At 41.0% G+C, this 14,406-nt stretch overlaps 3 protein-coding genes across 3 annotated transcripts in view; 1 reads left to right on the top strand and 2 right to left on the bottom strand.

Moving 5' to 3' along the window:
- Window positions 1–14,406, bottom strand: part of LOC138982417 (glycylpeptide N-tetradecanoyltransferase 2-like) — a 72,514-nt gene that overhangs the window by 33,106 nt on the left and 25,002 nt on the right. The window lies entirely within an intron of this gene.
- On the bottom strand, window positions 1,377–6,889 carry LOC138982418 (dephospho-CoA kinase-like). The gene is made up of 4 exons (XM_070355696.1): window positions 6,590–6,889; window positions 2,819–3,022; window positions 2,294–2,381; window positions 1,377–1,716 (listed from the first exon to the last, which is right to left on the bottom strand). The coding sequence occupies exons 1-4, from the start codon at window positions 6,699–6,701 to the stop codon at window positions 1,434–1,436; spliced, it is 687 nt and encodes a 228-aa protein (XP_070211797.1). The 5' UTR covers window positions 6,702–6,889; the 3' UTR covers window positions 1,377–1,433.
- On the top strand, window positions 6,928–14,220 carry LOC138982416 (proline-rich protein 12-like). The gene is made up of 5 exons (XM_070355694.1): window positions 6,928–7,120; window positions 8,093–8,283; window positions 10,664–10,809; window positions 11,241–12,382; window positions 13,631–14,220. The coding sequence occupies exons 1-5, from the start codon at window positions 7,019–7,021 to the stop codon at window positions 13,709–13,711; spliced, it is 1,662 nt and encodes a 553-aa protein (XP_070211795.1). The 5' UTR covers window positions 6,928–7,018; the 3' UTR covers window positions 13,712–14,220.

The raw sequence follows: 14,406 nt of genomic DNA, 5'->3' as shown, positions 1-14,406 counted from the left end.
ATGAGTGAAGCAGGAAGGAATGAAGAGGAAGTAAGAAAAGCAGGATGGACTGGAGGAGATAAGAACAAAACAAATAAAGCAATAAAGAGAAGAACACACAAATAACAAAGTAAGACAGAATGGAAAGAAAGTGGGATCGACATCCTAAAGGGAAGGAATATGGTAGGACTCCTTCACCCCCTTCTCCTTCTCCCCCCCCCCCCCCCCCCCAAGCCCTGCATCCCCTCAAATGCACAATTCACAAATGCTTACACCATTGGAAAAAAAAATTCCCATCCATCTAGCTACTTACCCACTCATCCCCCGGCCTCCAGCAAAATGCATTTTTCAAAAATCCTTCAAAACATTGTATACAATAGTATGAGTGCATGACGACGTCCAGACATGCAGTTGATCCAAACAGATCCACAAGTGCAGTTGCAAAAATAATTACTCTGGTCTGTGCTTCAAATTTTGCATATCATTTAAAGTAGCTTGAAATGCTTGTACATTTGATGATGTTCGTAAATAACTCTGTCAGAAATTCAAGCACTGTGGCAGAGTTGTGCCAAAGACAGTGAGGCAAGCGACTGCACGTGGGTTGCCGTGATCACGGCAAATAAATAACTTTGATGAGTATGCAACACAGCATGCACTAGATTTGATACCCTTTTCTTTTGAAAACGTGCTGCCGATTGCTTGCATTGATCGCTAAACTCATGTTACCTCAGTCAAAGGACGTTGCAAACAATCACTGCGGGCCAGTGATCATAGCCACAACAAATCATGAACTCCGTAATAGTTTTGAGAAAGAGAGTATTACATTGAGCGCACACTGCATAACATACACATCAGAGTTAGTTGCTTGTCGCAATTGTGGGTCTTAGCTGGTCAGCAACATACAGTTGGTTGCCTTATACTATCTGGGGCACAACTCTGACACAGTGTTCGCAAATCCTAACAAGAGCTATTTCCGAAAAATGTCTTTTACGTTTTTTCACTGTATTATGTTCCTGTAGTTGTTGCATCATTGGATACACCTGAGCAAAGGCAGTAATAGTTAGAACAGGCGAACACCTGCAAGTCACTCACATTAGCAGTTTCTCCACCATTCCCATTCCCCACCTTTATCTTCTTCTTCTTCTTCGGCGTTCCAGGCCCACCTTTATCAACTGATCCCCTCCACACAGCCTCTAATCATCACCATTCTCTTAATATTTGTACAAGTCCTCATCATATACAGTGGATTCCTCTTTTCTTATCTTGATTTGTCCTTTGCTCTGTGAATTAAACCATGGTGTACCTTTTAAGGAAAGGACACCTGCATCAAAAGGTCACTCTTGCTCTATGCCTAGGGAATCCAATTGTATTACTATTAGCCAACCCCCACCCCCCCCCCCCCTTTCCCTGTTTATTTACTACCCTGAACCCCCTGTTGCATGCATGCATACAGCTTAGAAGACTGACCAGAGGATTTTTAACGCTAACCACATGACAAAAGCTATACTGCTCCAACCAACAATGCGAAGTGGCCAGTGGGCTCGTGATCGTTGCAGTTTTTTGTATACATCCATGATCTGCTTCTCTGTCATTTCCTCTGTGCCACTGTTGTCAATGATGACTGTTGCCATGCGACATTTTTCGGTCAAAGGCATCTGGGATTCGATCCGCTGCAAGGCTTCCTCTTTGGAGAATTTGTTTCGTGCTATCAGACGCTGCAACTGTTGTCCTTCAGTACTGTAAGAATAATGTAAAAAATTATTTATGTCACTGTGCACAAACTTGCAAAACTACACAGAAAAAAAAAGAGAACAGATGGTCAAAAAAGAGATGCAGAGAGATGATGTGTACAGAAACTGACACACAGAGAGAATTAACATTCTGACTCTGCAAAATGAAAACATCATGGGAAAAATAAAAGCTTGAACGATATATATATATTACTTTTAATGGTTAAAACTAAATCGTAAACCTTGACTGAAAAAGCACGAAAGCAAAACGCCTGTGCTTGATGCTTGTTCTCAATCCACTTCTCTGTTACCACAGTGGTACCTGTGATGTGAGGCCTCTCTAATGAAAGGACACGTTCTGCAAAAGGTCTCATTCTGTTGCCCCACTTGTCTATCATCGTGACCAAAAATGAAAATACATGCTTATCTTTCACAACAGGCCACCTGCAATGTAGGGCAAATAAGAGCTGAGGTCCCATGGGTGTCCTTTCATTGCAGGTACAACTGTAACTCAATATTGCTAGCCAAAACTTTTCCCCTGTGCAAATCGACCATTACGCACACTCTAAAACAGTTCTGCTTACCAGGAAACCACCACAACGTAACTGACAAAGGACAGCATGTTCCTGGACTCAAACAGCAGAGGAAGATCCAGCACAACAAACTGGTAACCTGCACAAAAGGACGCGAGAATCAGATATAAGTATTAAGTTAGTTACGAAAAAAGTTATTGGAGATTTCATCATAAACCGCAGCCCAAACATTTTTTTAAAAATGAACAAAACAAAAATACAAAGAGTGTACACTTGCATGTGGGCAGAATGAAAGTCTGGTTTATATGATCCCCATCCACCCCATCCACCCCCACAAACACCAGTCATGTTCAAAATTGTAATAGCAACAAGTTTTTGAGTACAAAACATACCATACATAGCCTAGGATTGTGAAGGATGATTTCTTCCTTCTATACATCATTGCACATGTGTGTTCGGTGTCATCTTTTATTCTGTTGTTTGAGTTAATGAAAAGCATGAAAGTTTGCTTCTTATTCAAGCATCAATCCTCCTTAGGATCTGCTGGCATAAAACTTAAAAGGAGTGCAAACTTACCTTTTAAAAAATAAAATAAAATCTCCCAGAACATGGCGTTGCGAATCTCAGGGTGGGTGATAGCGTTCAGCTGCTTCCGCTTGTTTTCATCAGAGAAAATGTGTCGTCCCATCTCTTCCCTGTTCAGGTGTCCATCTTCTAAAAGCATTTCATCTCCAAATGTTTCCTTGATCTTCTTCCATGCTGGCTTGCCTGGTTCAACCACTAACAAAAACAATCAGCAATCTTTAGTACTTCAGGAAAAATAAGGCTTGACACAGACAGGAATGAACCATTGAAACAGTCTTTGCTTATGCTATAAAGAGGGCTAGAAGCAGATAAGGAAAGACTTTTCAAAACAGGTACCGGGGTATAACTTAGGTATCAACTGAGTTTTGAAAGACTAAATGAAGCTAGCTAGCCTATTACTGCTAGGCTACCATACTTTCGAATCTCACTTGGAGATGGAAGTGAGATTGATCATTTTTAAACTGTCAAAAAATGTTATAATGTTTAATAACTTAATTGTACTCGATGATGCAGCAAAGTGTCATGTGACCTTCAACAAGATCAGAGAAAACCACCAGGAATTACTCCTGGTGCTTTACCCTGTATGTATACATCCGCCTCCAGAAAATGCACCCCCTTACATTGCAACAAGTTAGCTAGACCCCCTCTGCCTTAGTTTACCAACACTATACATACAGAATGAGAAAATTGCAGTTGCATGAAAGTAAGGAAACCCCATGGAAATTAACCAAATATGGTTGATAGGTGTGTTTGGGGGTTTTGACACTATGACACACTTTGATCTATGTTCTTTCATTTAAGCATAACCAAAATGTGAATTGTTGGCAAAAAATTATACATTTTTTAAAACTTTTTGTTGTTGTTGTACTGATTGCTTTGGAATCATTTCTGGCCTCAAATTATGTTCATCATTTTCAAATCGCCATAACTTTCGTTTAAAACCACTTTGGAAGATGATTCAAGTATCAAAATGTAGATCTAAATACGTTGCTTGTGTTTGTCTGCTGTTGCCCGAAAGTGGGTAACCTTGCTTTTGATTGGCTGATGTGTGAAACCACACTTGCAAAACAGAGCGTGTCTTAGTTATATATATTAATACATTTGCGGGATGAATCTAAATATGCCATGTGCATATCTTGTACAGTTTTAGATCTGCAAACTTGTTGTCCTACGATTACAGTAGTTCGGTATGAGTAGATCTAAGAAATGTTTGCGGCGTCAAGTTTACGGATTGATATGTTTGCTCTCAGAAAACACAACACAGATTTCTCGGGAATCAACATGCGGCCACCTCCCAATACGAAAAATTAGACAAAACACACGAAGAAAATAACAAAGTAAGAGCTTAACGCAAACAGTTTTACGTTGCTGTTGCTTGTTTTGAGCAAGCTGATGACGAGGTGATAAGGATCTGAGACACGTCACAGTGTTGTGCGATGACGATATGCTATCTGTCACTGATAATACACTACGGATAACTTACGTTCAACTTCAAAGTTCAAGCGCGATTTTCTCAAAGTCAAAATCATGTTTTTCGTAGCATGCGTTGCGGTTACATGGATATTTTCAAAACTATTTAACCGATTGTCATAAAATTTGGCACGATGTTTCTTCATGTATTGTTTTACGTTTTGTTCCTCTGAATAAGAATTTTGAAGAAAGTTGTCATTTTTGTTACGGTTTTTCTATTTGGTACTTGTTTGGGCTGGTCAAAAACAACCTTTTTGTGCATTTGTCAAAAAGCTGGCGGAACAAAACGCAGAGGAGTCATTTTTTGACACTTCAGCTAAATATGGTGACAATCGGAGGAATAGTTTTTATCACATGTGTGTAACGCTACTCCGACCATTAACGTTGGCGCCACAACACTTGGTCCTAAAAATCTGATGTTATAAAATTGTTTCTGCAGATATCTTAACGAAATTTGCACCCTGCATTCCTTAATAATTCAAGTATGTACCGAGCAAGTTTTGTGCAAATCGGTTTGTATTCTAGTGTGTAGCGCGAACACAAAACAAGAAGGGCAAAGCCCATACGACTCACATGCTTTACACATTTTTCCTACCAAAATACATGTGACCTTGACCCAAGGTCAAGGTCATCCAAGGTCATGCAACACAAAGCTGTTAATTCAAGACATAGGAAGTACAATGCTGCTTATTGGCTCTTTCTACCATGAGATATGGTCACTTTTAGTGGTTCACTACCTTATTTTGGTCACATTTCATAAGGGTCAAAGTGACCTTGACCTTGATCATATGTGACCAAATGTGTCTCATGATGAAAGCATAACATGTGCCCCACATAATTTTTAAGTTTGAAACAGTTATCTTCCATAGTTCAGGGTCAAGGTCACTTCAAAATATGTATACAATCCAACTTTGAAGAGCTCCTGTGACCTTGACCTTGAAGCAAGGTAAACCAAACTGGTATCAAAAGATGGGGCTTACTTTGCCCTATATATCATATATAGGTGAGGTATTCAATCTCAAAAACTTCAGAGAAAATGGGGAAAATGTGAAAAATAGCTGTTTTTTAGGCAACATTTATGGCCCCTGCGACCTTGACCTTGAAGCAAGGTCAAGATGCTATGTATGTTTTTTGGGGCCTTGTCATCATACACCATCGTGCCAAATTTGGTACTGATAGACTGAATAGTGTCCAAGAAATATCCAACGTTAAAGTTTTCCGGACGGACGGACGTCCGGACGTCCGGACGGACGGACGGACGACTCGGGTGAGTACATAGACTCACTTTTGCTACGCATGTGAGTCAAAAAACGCAATTTTGCGCGAAATCCATGGGGTTTCCTTACCTAAATGTAATTTTTGGCTCACGTAAGTGTAGCCTATGCGATGATAAACTTTGTCTGTCTGTGCGTGCGTGCGTGCGTGTGTGTGTGTGTGATAGAAACTTTAACATTTCCGAGTCTATGGATAAAGCTCGCATAAGAAGATTACGTCTCGGTCAAAAGTGTTTGACGTGTGTGATAGAAACTATTTGAAGACGTCACATTATGACGTAAGAGGGTTAGACGTCACGCAAAGGAATTACTGAAAGTCTCGGTCATTTTTATTGTGAGCGGGCCGAGACTACTTGGCAGATCCAGGGTCTCGCTTTCTTGCACAGTTTCACCTATGCTTACTCTGTGTGTGTGTGTGTGTGCGTGTGTGTGTGTGTGTGTGTGTGTGTGTGTGTGTGTGTGTGTGTGTGTGTGTGTGTATGTGTGACGGAGTGATTGAGTTTGTGTTACTGTTTGTCGATTTCTTACGTGAGCCTTGAAGGCTTCGCCTCTTGTCTTAATATGCGTGCAGATGAATCACCACCTACAAGTACTAATATATATTTTATCTCTCTCTCTCTCTCTCTCTCTCTCTCTTTCCCTCTCGTGTAAATATGTTACTATCGTATTCATTCGAATCATTTGAAAGCAAATGTCCTTAGACCAGCAATTTATTATTTAATTGTTTTTCAAGCACTCTTCAAAAAAATGTGGTTTTAATTTTACCTACAATGGGGAAAACTCACCTCATCTAAATGGATAATGTGGAGCGATCTTTGATAATTTGAACCGTTTACAGTACAAACACACACACAAACAAAACAAAATATGGGCCCACATAATAACTGAACACTCAGAACAGCTAGCTTGTCACTTTTAGTGAAATTTGACAACGCAACCGTGTCTAACACTATGACAAAATTAAACGAAAGGACAAACAGCCACAACAACGACACAACAACAATAGAAAAGCTGTTACCATCTCGTGCGATCTTGTCTGCGTCAATAACTGGAACACCTAGCCTCCTGAACATCTTGGACACAGTGCTCTTTCCTGTAGCGATCCCGCCCGTGAGCCCGACCAAAAACATTCTGCGGCGTTAACATTCGCACCCAACCTAACTGGGGCATGTGGGCACTTTATTTTATGCACCAAAAACAAGGTCGTAGCTGCAAAAATAAGCCTGCACAAATACGCAATATTGTACAAGTTTCAGTATTATCGTGTTGTTCAACGCTGGTTTGTTTGGCTGTGACTCGCACCTGACCCTCCAGAGTGACTTCCCTTGGTAGTGTTGCAGTGCGCTCCCTTCTCAAACTGAGCTGAGACGCATGCATGTGAAACGAAGTCGGTGTGCGAATGTAAACAAAGTCGGTCGCCTTTCTGGTGTTTCCTAGAGGCAATGTAATGATAATGAGTAAGACAGATATCCCAACGCATCATGTACGTGACGAATTGTGCACTACGAGGCCGTCCTATCGCGATGGGCGGAGGCTGACTTCAGTGAAGGTTGGTTTCTGAACTATTGCAAACTTGTGCAAGTGCAACTGACGGAACTGTCACAAATGTTGTGCTAACTCTATCCTATTTTTGCTTAATCCAGTTTGTCAGAACCTTAAATCAATTGAAACAAGTTCATACACTAGTTTTTTTTCGTAAATGTACACGTGTATACAAACAAACAAAAACATGACCGATGTATGAGATTGTGTTGATGCGATTTTAAATCCCCTGTATATCTGTGTGTGTGTGTGTGTGCGTGTTTGTGTGCTTGCGTGTGCGTGTGTGTATGTGTGTGTTTCATATAGTGAAGTACAATAAATCGTAATCAATGTTACAGTTACACAGACACATGACATTATGATGTACACACCATCTCCCTCTTTCCTCACCTTTATCTCATGCATATCGGGTAATAGACGATGGCTTTGTTTTGTTTGTGAATGAGTGAATACCCTAGCTTGCTTTTAGGGAGAAAAACGTCCACACGTTTTCTGTCCACATGTTTCAGACACACACCCTCGCTAAAGTAACTGGCCTATAATGTCACGTTGCAAAATTACATTATCCCTCGTGACATTATAGGCCAGTCACTAGCGAGAGGGTGTGTCAGAAACATGTGTGAATGTTGCTCTCCCTAAAAGCAATTAGTGTATTCACTCTTTCACAACCCACACAAAACCTGACAGAGTTATTTTCGAACATAGTCTATTCTTGAAGAATGGATGCATAAAATTAAGATTGTTTTGATTGTTAGAGTACTTATAATTGTTTGTTATATAATATATATATGAAATGTTTGTAAATGTGATCCTTTTGATGTATGCAGACACAGCAATTAATTTATTTCTATCAGGTTTCATTAAGTTGGACCAAATCATAAAAAGTGAAAGACAAAGACAGATCTGGTTTCTAGATCTATGTATGTTGTATTGAAATAAATCTGTGATACGATCTGAATACTTTTTGTTTGTGACACAGGTGTACACAGTAAATCAAGAATCAAAGTACCTGCTTGTTCAGAACGTCCCAGCGGTCGGTGCTAAAGACCAGCTGGCCAAGCTGCTATCATCCTATGGAACAATTGCAGAACTGCACCCTCTGGATGAATTCCCGGCAGAGGATTTCACTGAAGTCTACCGTGTGAAGTTTCAGAGAATTCAGTCAGCCAGGTATATGTGCTACTAGCTGCTCTAATGATAAAATGAGACGTATATATATATATATAGACAAGTTGAATGGTTTAATGAGGTTAAGAATGGATAGTTATATGACGTGCGAATTGGCGTTGTGGATAAGACATCGGCCTCCTAATCGGAAGGTCATGAGTTCAAATCCCGGTCACAGCCCCCTGGTGGGTTAAGGGTGGAGGTTTTTCTGATCTCCCAGGTCAACTTATGTGCAGACCTGCTAGTGGCTTATCCCCCTTCGTGTGTACACGCAAACACAAGACCAAGTGCGCACAAAAAAGATCATGTAATTCATGTCAGAGTTTGATGGGTTGTAGAAACACGAAAACACCCAGCATGCTTCCCCTGAAATCGGCCTATGGCGGGGTAAAAACGGCCATACACATATAAATTAACTCGTGCAAAAACATGAGTGAATGTGGGAGTTTCAGCCCATGAACGAAAAAGAAGAAGAAGAAGGATAGTCATGTATGTACATATATATATTATACTAGAGGTATACCCGGCTTTGCCGGGGTGAATCGCGAGACAGAGACAGACAGCGTGGCGGTTCACCACAATCACCTTTGAAGGCGAAGTCTTCTCAAACGGGATTGAGAATTTTAGAGCTTATTTCTAAGCCCTATATTAACTGTTATGACTTCTCAAAGGCCAGAACATACAGACAGACAAAAGCCGCCAGACCCCATCACAAACAGAACTCTACAATCCACAGGTGTTGCCTCCACACACACACACACACACACACACACACACACAGACACAGAAGCCGTATATATCTATCTAAATATAAATATGTAGAGATAGATGACAGTCGATTTTTCGATAAATAGATTCGACCTTTGCACTTTTACAGTGAGGACAACTTACGGGTACATGCAAGGAAAGCCCACAACTTCTAAGGCGAACAACTCTGCAGAGTCTGCTGTGAAGGGCGACGGTAGTCTCCCTGTCACACTCGACCCCCTTTGAATGAACTTTGTCCCCAAAGTTCCGAACCATGGACCCGCCAAGCTTAGGTCCCTCCCAGGTTGGTGGAATGGGAACAGCACAAAAATGATTCAGTGGTCTGAACATTTCCCATCCCTGTCGACGACGCCAAATGTAACCGAGTGCCGAAACACCACAATCACCTTTGAAGGCGAAGTCCACTCAAACGGGATTGAGAATTTTAGAGCATATTTCTAAGCCCTATAAAAACTGTTATGGCTTCTCAAAGGAAGGCCCGAACATACAGACACACCAAATCCGCCAGACCACATCACAAACAGAACTCTACAATCCACAGGTGTTGCCCACACACACACACACACACACACACACACACACAGAGAAGCCGTATATATATATATGTATGTATATCTATAAATATATAGAGATAGATGACAGTGTATTTTTCGCGTGGTTATAAATTGATTCGACCTTTGCACTTTTACAGTGGGGACAACTTACGGGTGCAAGGAAAGCGTTCTGGACAGTGCAGTGACATTCTAAAAATAGTAATGTAGTAACGGGAATATGGATTGACGCCACACAAAGGAAGGGAGATAAACGCAAAACACTGGAGAAGATAAGGAAGAGTTACTGGGAATGGATCTGGGAAGATGAGCAGAAAAACCAAAATCGGTTCAGCGCTGCGCGCTGAGAGCACGTGTTGAAAATTCTCATCGACCAGGTTGTGTCCGGGGTCTACCTGAATATGCCCACCAAATTTGAAGCAGATCCATCGAGAACTTTGGCTTGGCATAGCGAACACACACACACACACACACACACACACACACACACACACACACACACACACACACACACACAGACAGACACAAGTCATATATATATAGATATTTAAACTTATCCCCAGGAGGCATATAATTTATTAATCATAAATGACCTCTTACCTAGTTAGTAGATAAGCAGTTTTGCACAATAAGTATACTCAATTACTGACCATACATTTACATATCTGCATATTTTTGTTTTGGTTTTAGAATCAAATTAAAATGATTTTTTGTATTAAGTCTTACAAACAAAACAAAAATACCATAATCCTGGAAATTGTATCAAATCAAGATGTTATTTTACTTTGTTGTTGTCAGCCTACATTATTCTGTTGCCAAACAATCAATGTCTATGTGTAGAAGAATTACACACCACTGGGGACAGTTTCAACTGATGGAAAACTTGCGAGAAAAGCATCCCTGTTGACGTTCTTCAAATGTTGTCTTTATTTATTTAAGTTTAGCGAAACAGTATGATACTGTTCAGAATTATTTCTGAGTTTGTTCACCTGGTCCTTACCATCATTGTCTGATTTACCGAATATAAATTAATATGATTTTATAAATCTGTTACGGTTCTGCAGGTTTGCCAAGAAGAAACTGGATGATCATGCCTTTTTTGGAGGAAGTCTGCACATTTCTTATGCCCCAGAGTATGAGACTGTCCAGGAAACGAGAGAAAAACTGCAAGACAGGCGCAAGGTCATAGCAGCAAGAATTCGACATTTAGGTAATGGTGTGTGTGTGTTTATGTGTGTGTGTGGGCAAGCATGTGTGCAAGTGAGTATATATATGTACATTCGTGTGTGTGTGTGTGTGTGTGTGTGTGTGTGTGTGTGCAAGAGAAAAAACGAATGCTCTTTGGTAAATATGGGAGTTCAGAAGTAAATCAAATGTAATTTAGATGTCTTTATGTGACATATAGTTTTCAGTACTTAAAATTGTGATTTTGATGTGCATGAGGTGGGTAAAGTACCATTTACTTGTTGGATTACCACAGCAGAATAAGTGTCAAAAGGAATACATTTTGTCATTTGACTAAACAAATTAGGGTAATCATTATTGTATGCTGGTTGGTGTTCTGTTGAATTTTCCCTTTATCTTTTAAAGGTTAATCACTAACTTTGCTGATAAAACAATTTCTTAATGTTTGTGCTTTAGATCAAGAATCTGAACAAGACACAGGTCCTCAGAAACGCAGCAGACCAGCAGCTCTCCAGAATGGTCACCAGCAAAGCTTGCCATCATCACAGCAAGCACCGGCCCTTCCTCGATCAATACCTCCACTTCCTCCACCTCAGCCAGCAGTACCTCCAATACCACCGTTTTCCATGCCTCCACCAGGACTACCAGCATCTGTGTTCCCTCCACCACCACTTTCCAGACCACCACCACCACTACCACCTTCCATACCTCCGCCAGGGCCACCATCATCTGTGTTCCCTCCACAACCAGGGCATGCTCCATCTGCCTCAAGCGCACAGGCTGCTGCATTGCATCTTCGGAATAATTATAGATACCGTCCGAGCAGCTCGACAGATTCCTACAATGACAGACCCGTGGCACCACCAGACTGTGAATCAAACTCCACAGCAGATGGTTTCCATGGAAATGGTAGCATTGTAGATGGTGGAGAACATAATGACTTTGTTTTCAGTATTCCCCCTCCTCCAATGCCAGGGGTGAACTTTGACGCCAGTCAGCTCAGGACTCCTCATTTCAATCGCAGAGATTACGGGTATGCGTGGGTGCCATCTGCAAACGCTACGTTTCCGTCCGGCTATGATGCCAGGTTATCGCAAGAACAGAGCCGTAGGGACAGTGAGTGCAAAGAGACGGTATCATCTCATGAAAGTGATGTGAAAACAGTTGAAAGCGAAAAGCACTATCCCCTATCAGTATCCAGTGCTTTAGCTGTGCATAGGCAATCCCTCAGCAAACCCAGTGAACCTGGTCCCAAGAAGTCCACCAGTGCAGGCAGCAAAAAGGGGGATAAGGTCATCATCAGACAGTACAAAGCAAAAGGTGCACCTCCGCGCTTTGTACCAAGGCAGATTAAAGAGAAAAAAGACTCCAAACCCGAAACACCAGGAAAGCGCAGCGCACAAAACAAAGCCAAAGAGGATGAGCTGAACCGTCAAATTCGCAAGGAAGCATTTCGACTTGGGGAGGATCAGGGTCCTACTCTTCCTTCTGACCCGGAGACGAAAGAACAATTGTTGGGACAGCGCCCTCTTGTGGAGCCCCAGGTGGAGGCTTCTGTTCTTACTTCTGTCAAGGCCATTCGAAAGCGTCTTTCCAAGGTGAGTTTATCAGCTCTTATTTCACATTGTTATTTTTGTCTTGTGTGGGTTGGGTTATTCTAGTGGTTTTTGACTCACATGCGAAGCAAAAGTGAGTCTATGTACTCACCCGAGTCGTCCGTCCGTCCCGGCGTCCGTCCGTCCGAAAAACTTTAACGTTGGATATTTCTTGGACACTATTCAGTCTATCAGTACCAAATTTGGCAAGATGGTGTATGATGACAAGGCCCCAAAAAACATACATAGCATCTTGACCTTGCTTCAAGGTCAAGGTCGCAGGGGCCATAAATGTCTAAAAAACAGCTATTTTTCACATTTTTCCCATTTTCTCTGAAGTTTTTGAGATTTAATACCTCACCTATAAATGATATATAGGGCAAAGTAAGCCCCATCTTTTGATACCAGTTTGGTTTACCTTGCTTCAAGGTCAAGGTCACAGGAGCTCTTCAAAGTTGGATTGTATACATATTTTGAAGTGACCTTGACCCTGAACTATGGAAGATAACTGTTTCAAACTTAAAAATTATGTGGGGCACATGTTATGCTTTCATCATGAGACACATTTGGTCACATATGATCAAGGTCAAGGTCACTTTGACCCTTATGAAATGTGACCAAAATAAGGTAGTGAACCACTAAAAGTGACCATATCTCATGGTAGAAAGAGCCAATAAGCACCATTGTACTTCCTATGTCTTGAATTAACAGCTTTGTGTTGCATGACCTTGGATGACCTTGACCTTGGGTCAAGGTCACATGTATTTTGGTAGGAAAAATGTGTAAAGCAGTTCTTAGTGTATGATGTCATTGCTAGGTTTAGCTGAAGGGCAAGGTCATGTAAAGGTCAAGGTCAAGCATGTGAGTCGTATGGGCTTTGCCTTTCTTGTTTCCTGGTCTCGTAAGGGTACATTCCAAGTTTATCTAATAAGTGACCCGCTTAATGAATCTTTGCTGTTTTGAGAGAGTAGCGATGTTTGTTTACGATTCAAACCAAAGTTTTGAATCATGTAAAGAAATAGTGCTTTCCATGTGAAGCTTAGAATGTAAGTAAGGAAGTTAGCTAACTCACTGTTCTTGTATTTCCCTTTTAGCTCACGTTTTCAAATTTTGTTCCTTGCCTTTTAAATACCTGGTACTACAGTTTGCTTTTCTCTCATTTTTCTTGTTTGCATGTGATTGTGCGCTGTGACTGTCTCTAATTTTGGTGACGGTACTTGAACTTACAACTGGTCTTTTTTCTGTTTTCAGTATATTTCAGAGACTGTGCCGAAGAAGCAAAAAATAATTGAGAAGAGTTTGAGCAGTGCTGAAGAATCCACAACAAAATAAGTGAAAAATGGGACCAGTAAATGTGGGTAAATTCAGTAGGATTAAGTCATTAGGGAGGAAACTGATGACTTGCATGCCATTCTGTTAAGGAGAGGTGAAAAGTGTGTCTGGTGATGTCAGCATCACTCCTGCCATTTTTTGGTGTCTTTGCTTGACCCTGTGGTAACAGCGAGAGAATATCTGTACTTTTGTGTGTGTGTGTGTGTGTGTCAGTAAAACTTAGTAAATTCCATGGCCTGAGTGTTGAGTGTGTGTGGTTATGTGGTGCACTAATTTTAGATAAGCTGCCAGCAATTTTTATGTGCAACAGCTTCTGAATGAATGGCTTGCATGGGCAGACAGATGTTGTCACGTTGTTACTTTCATGCTGGGTGCACTTGTATGTATCTGGTTTTGTGTTTTTTCTCTTTTTGAGCGTGAATGTGTAAATCATGTTGACAGATGTTCAGTGTAAAAAACAACAACAGGCTAATACTAGTAGCGCAGCAGATAAAAAGATTTTCTACGAGTGTTTTTGTATCTTTGCCTGTGTCTGACTGTATAAGTGTAGGATTAATAGTGTCTGTGTTTGTGTGTGTGTGGAAAGGAGAGATGATAGGTAGAGTAAGAAAGTATTAAGTGTCAAATTACAACAAAAGTGGTGTTTTCTTTATAATACATAGTAGAACAGGTACACATGCATTTATCCAGCACTG

Source organism: Littorina saxatilis, linkage group LG12 (assembly GCF_037325665.1).
Source record: "Littorina saxatilis isolate snail1 linkage group LG12, US_GU_Lsax_2.0, whole genome shotgun sequence".
In the NCBI taxonomy this organism is placed as follows: domain Eukaryota; kingdom Metazoa; phylum Mollusca; class Gastropoda; order Littorinimorpha; family Littorinidae; genus Littorina; species Littorina saxatilis.
Note: the sequence above shows the minus strand (reverse complement) of the source record. Positions and strands in the feature narration are given on the sequence as shown.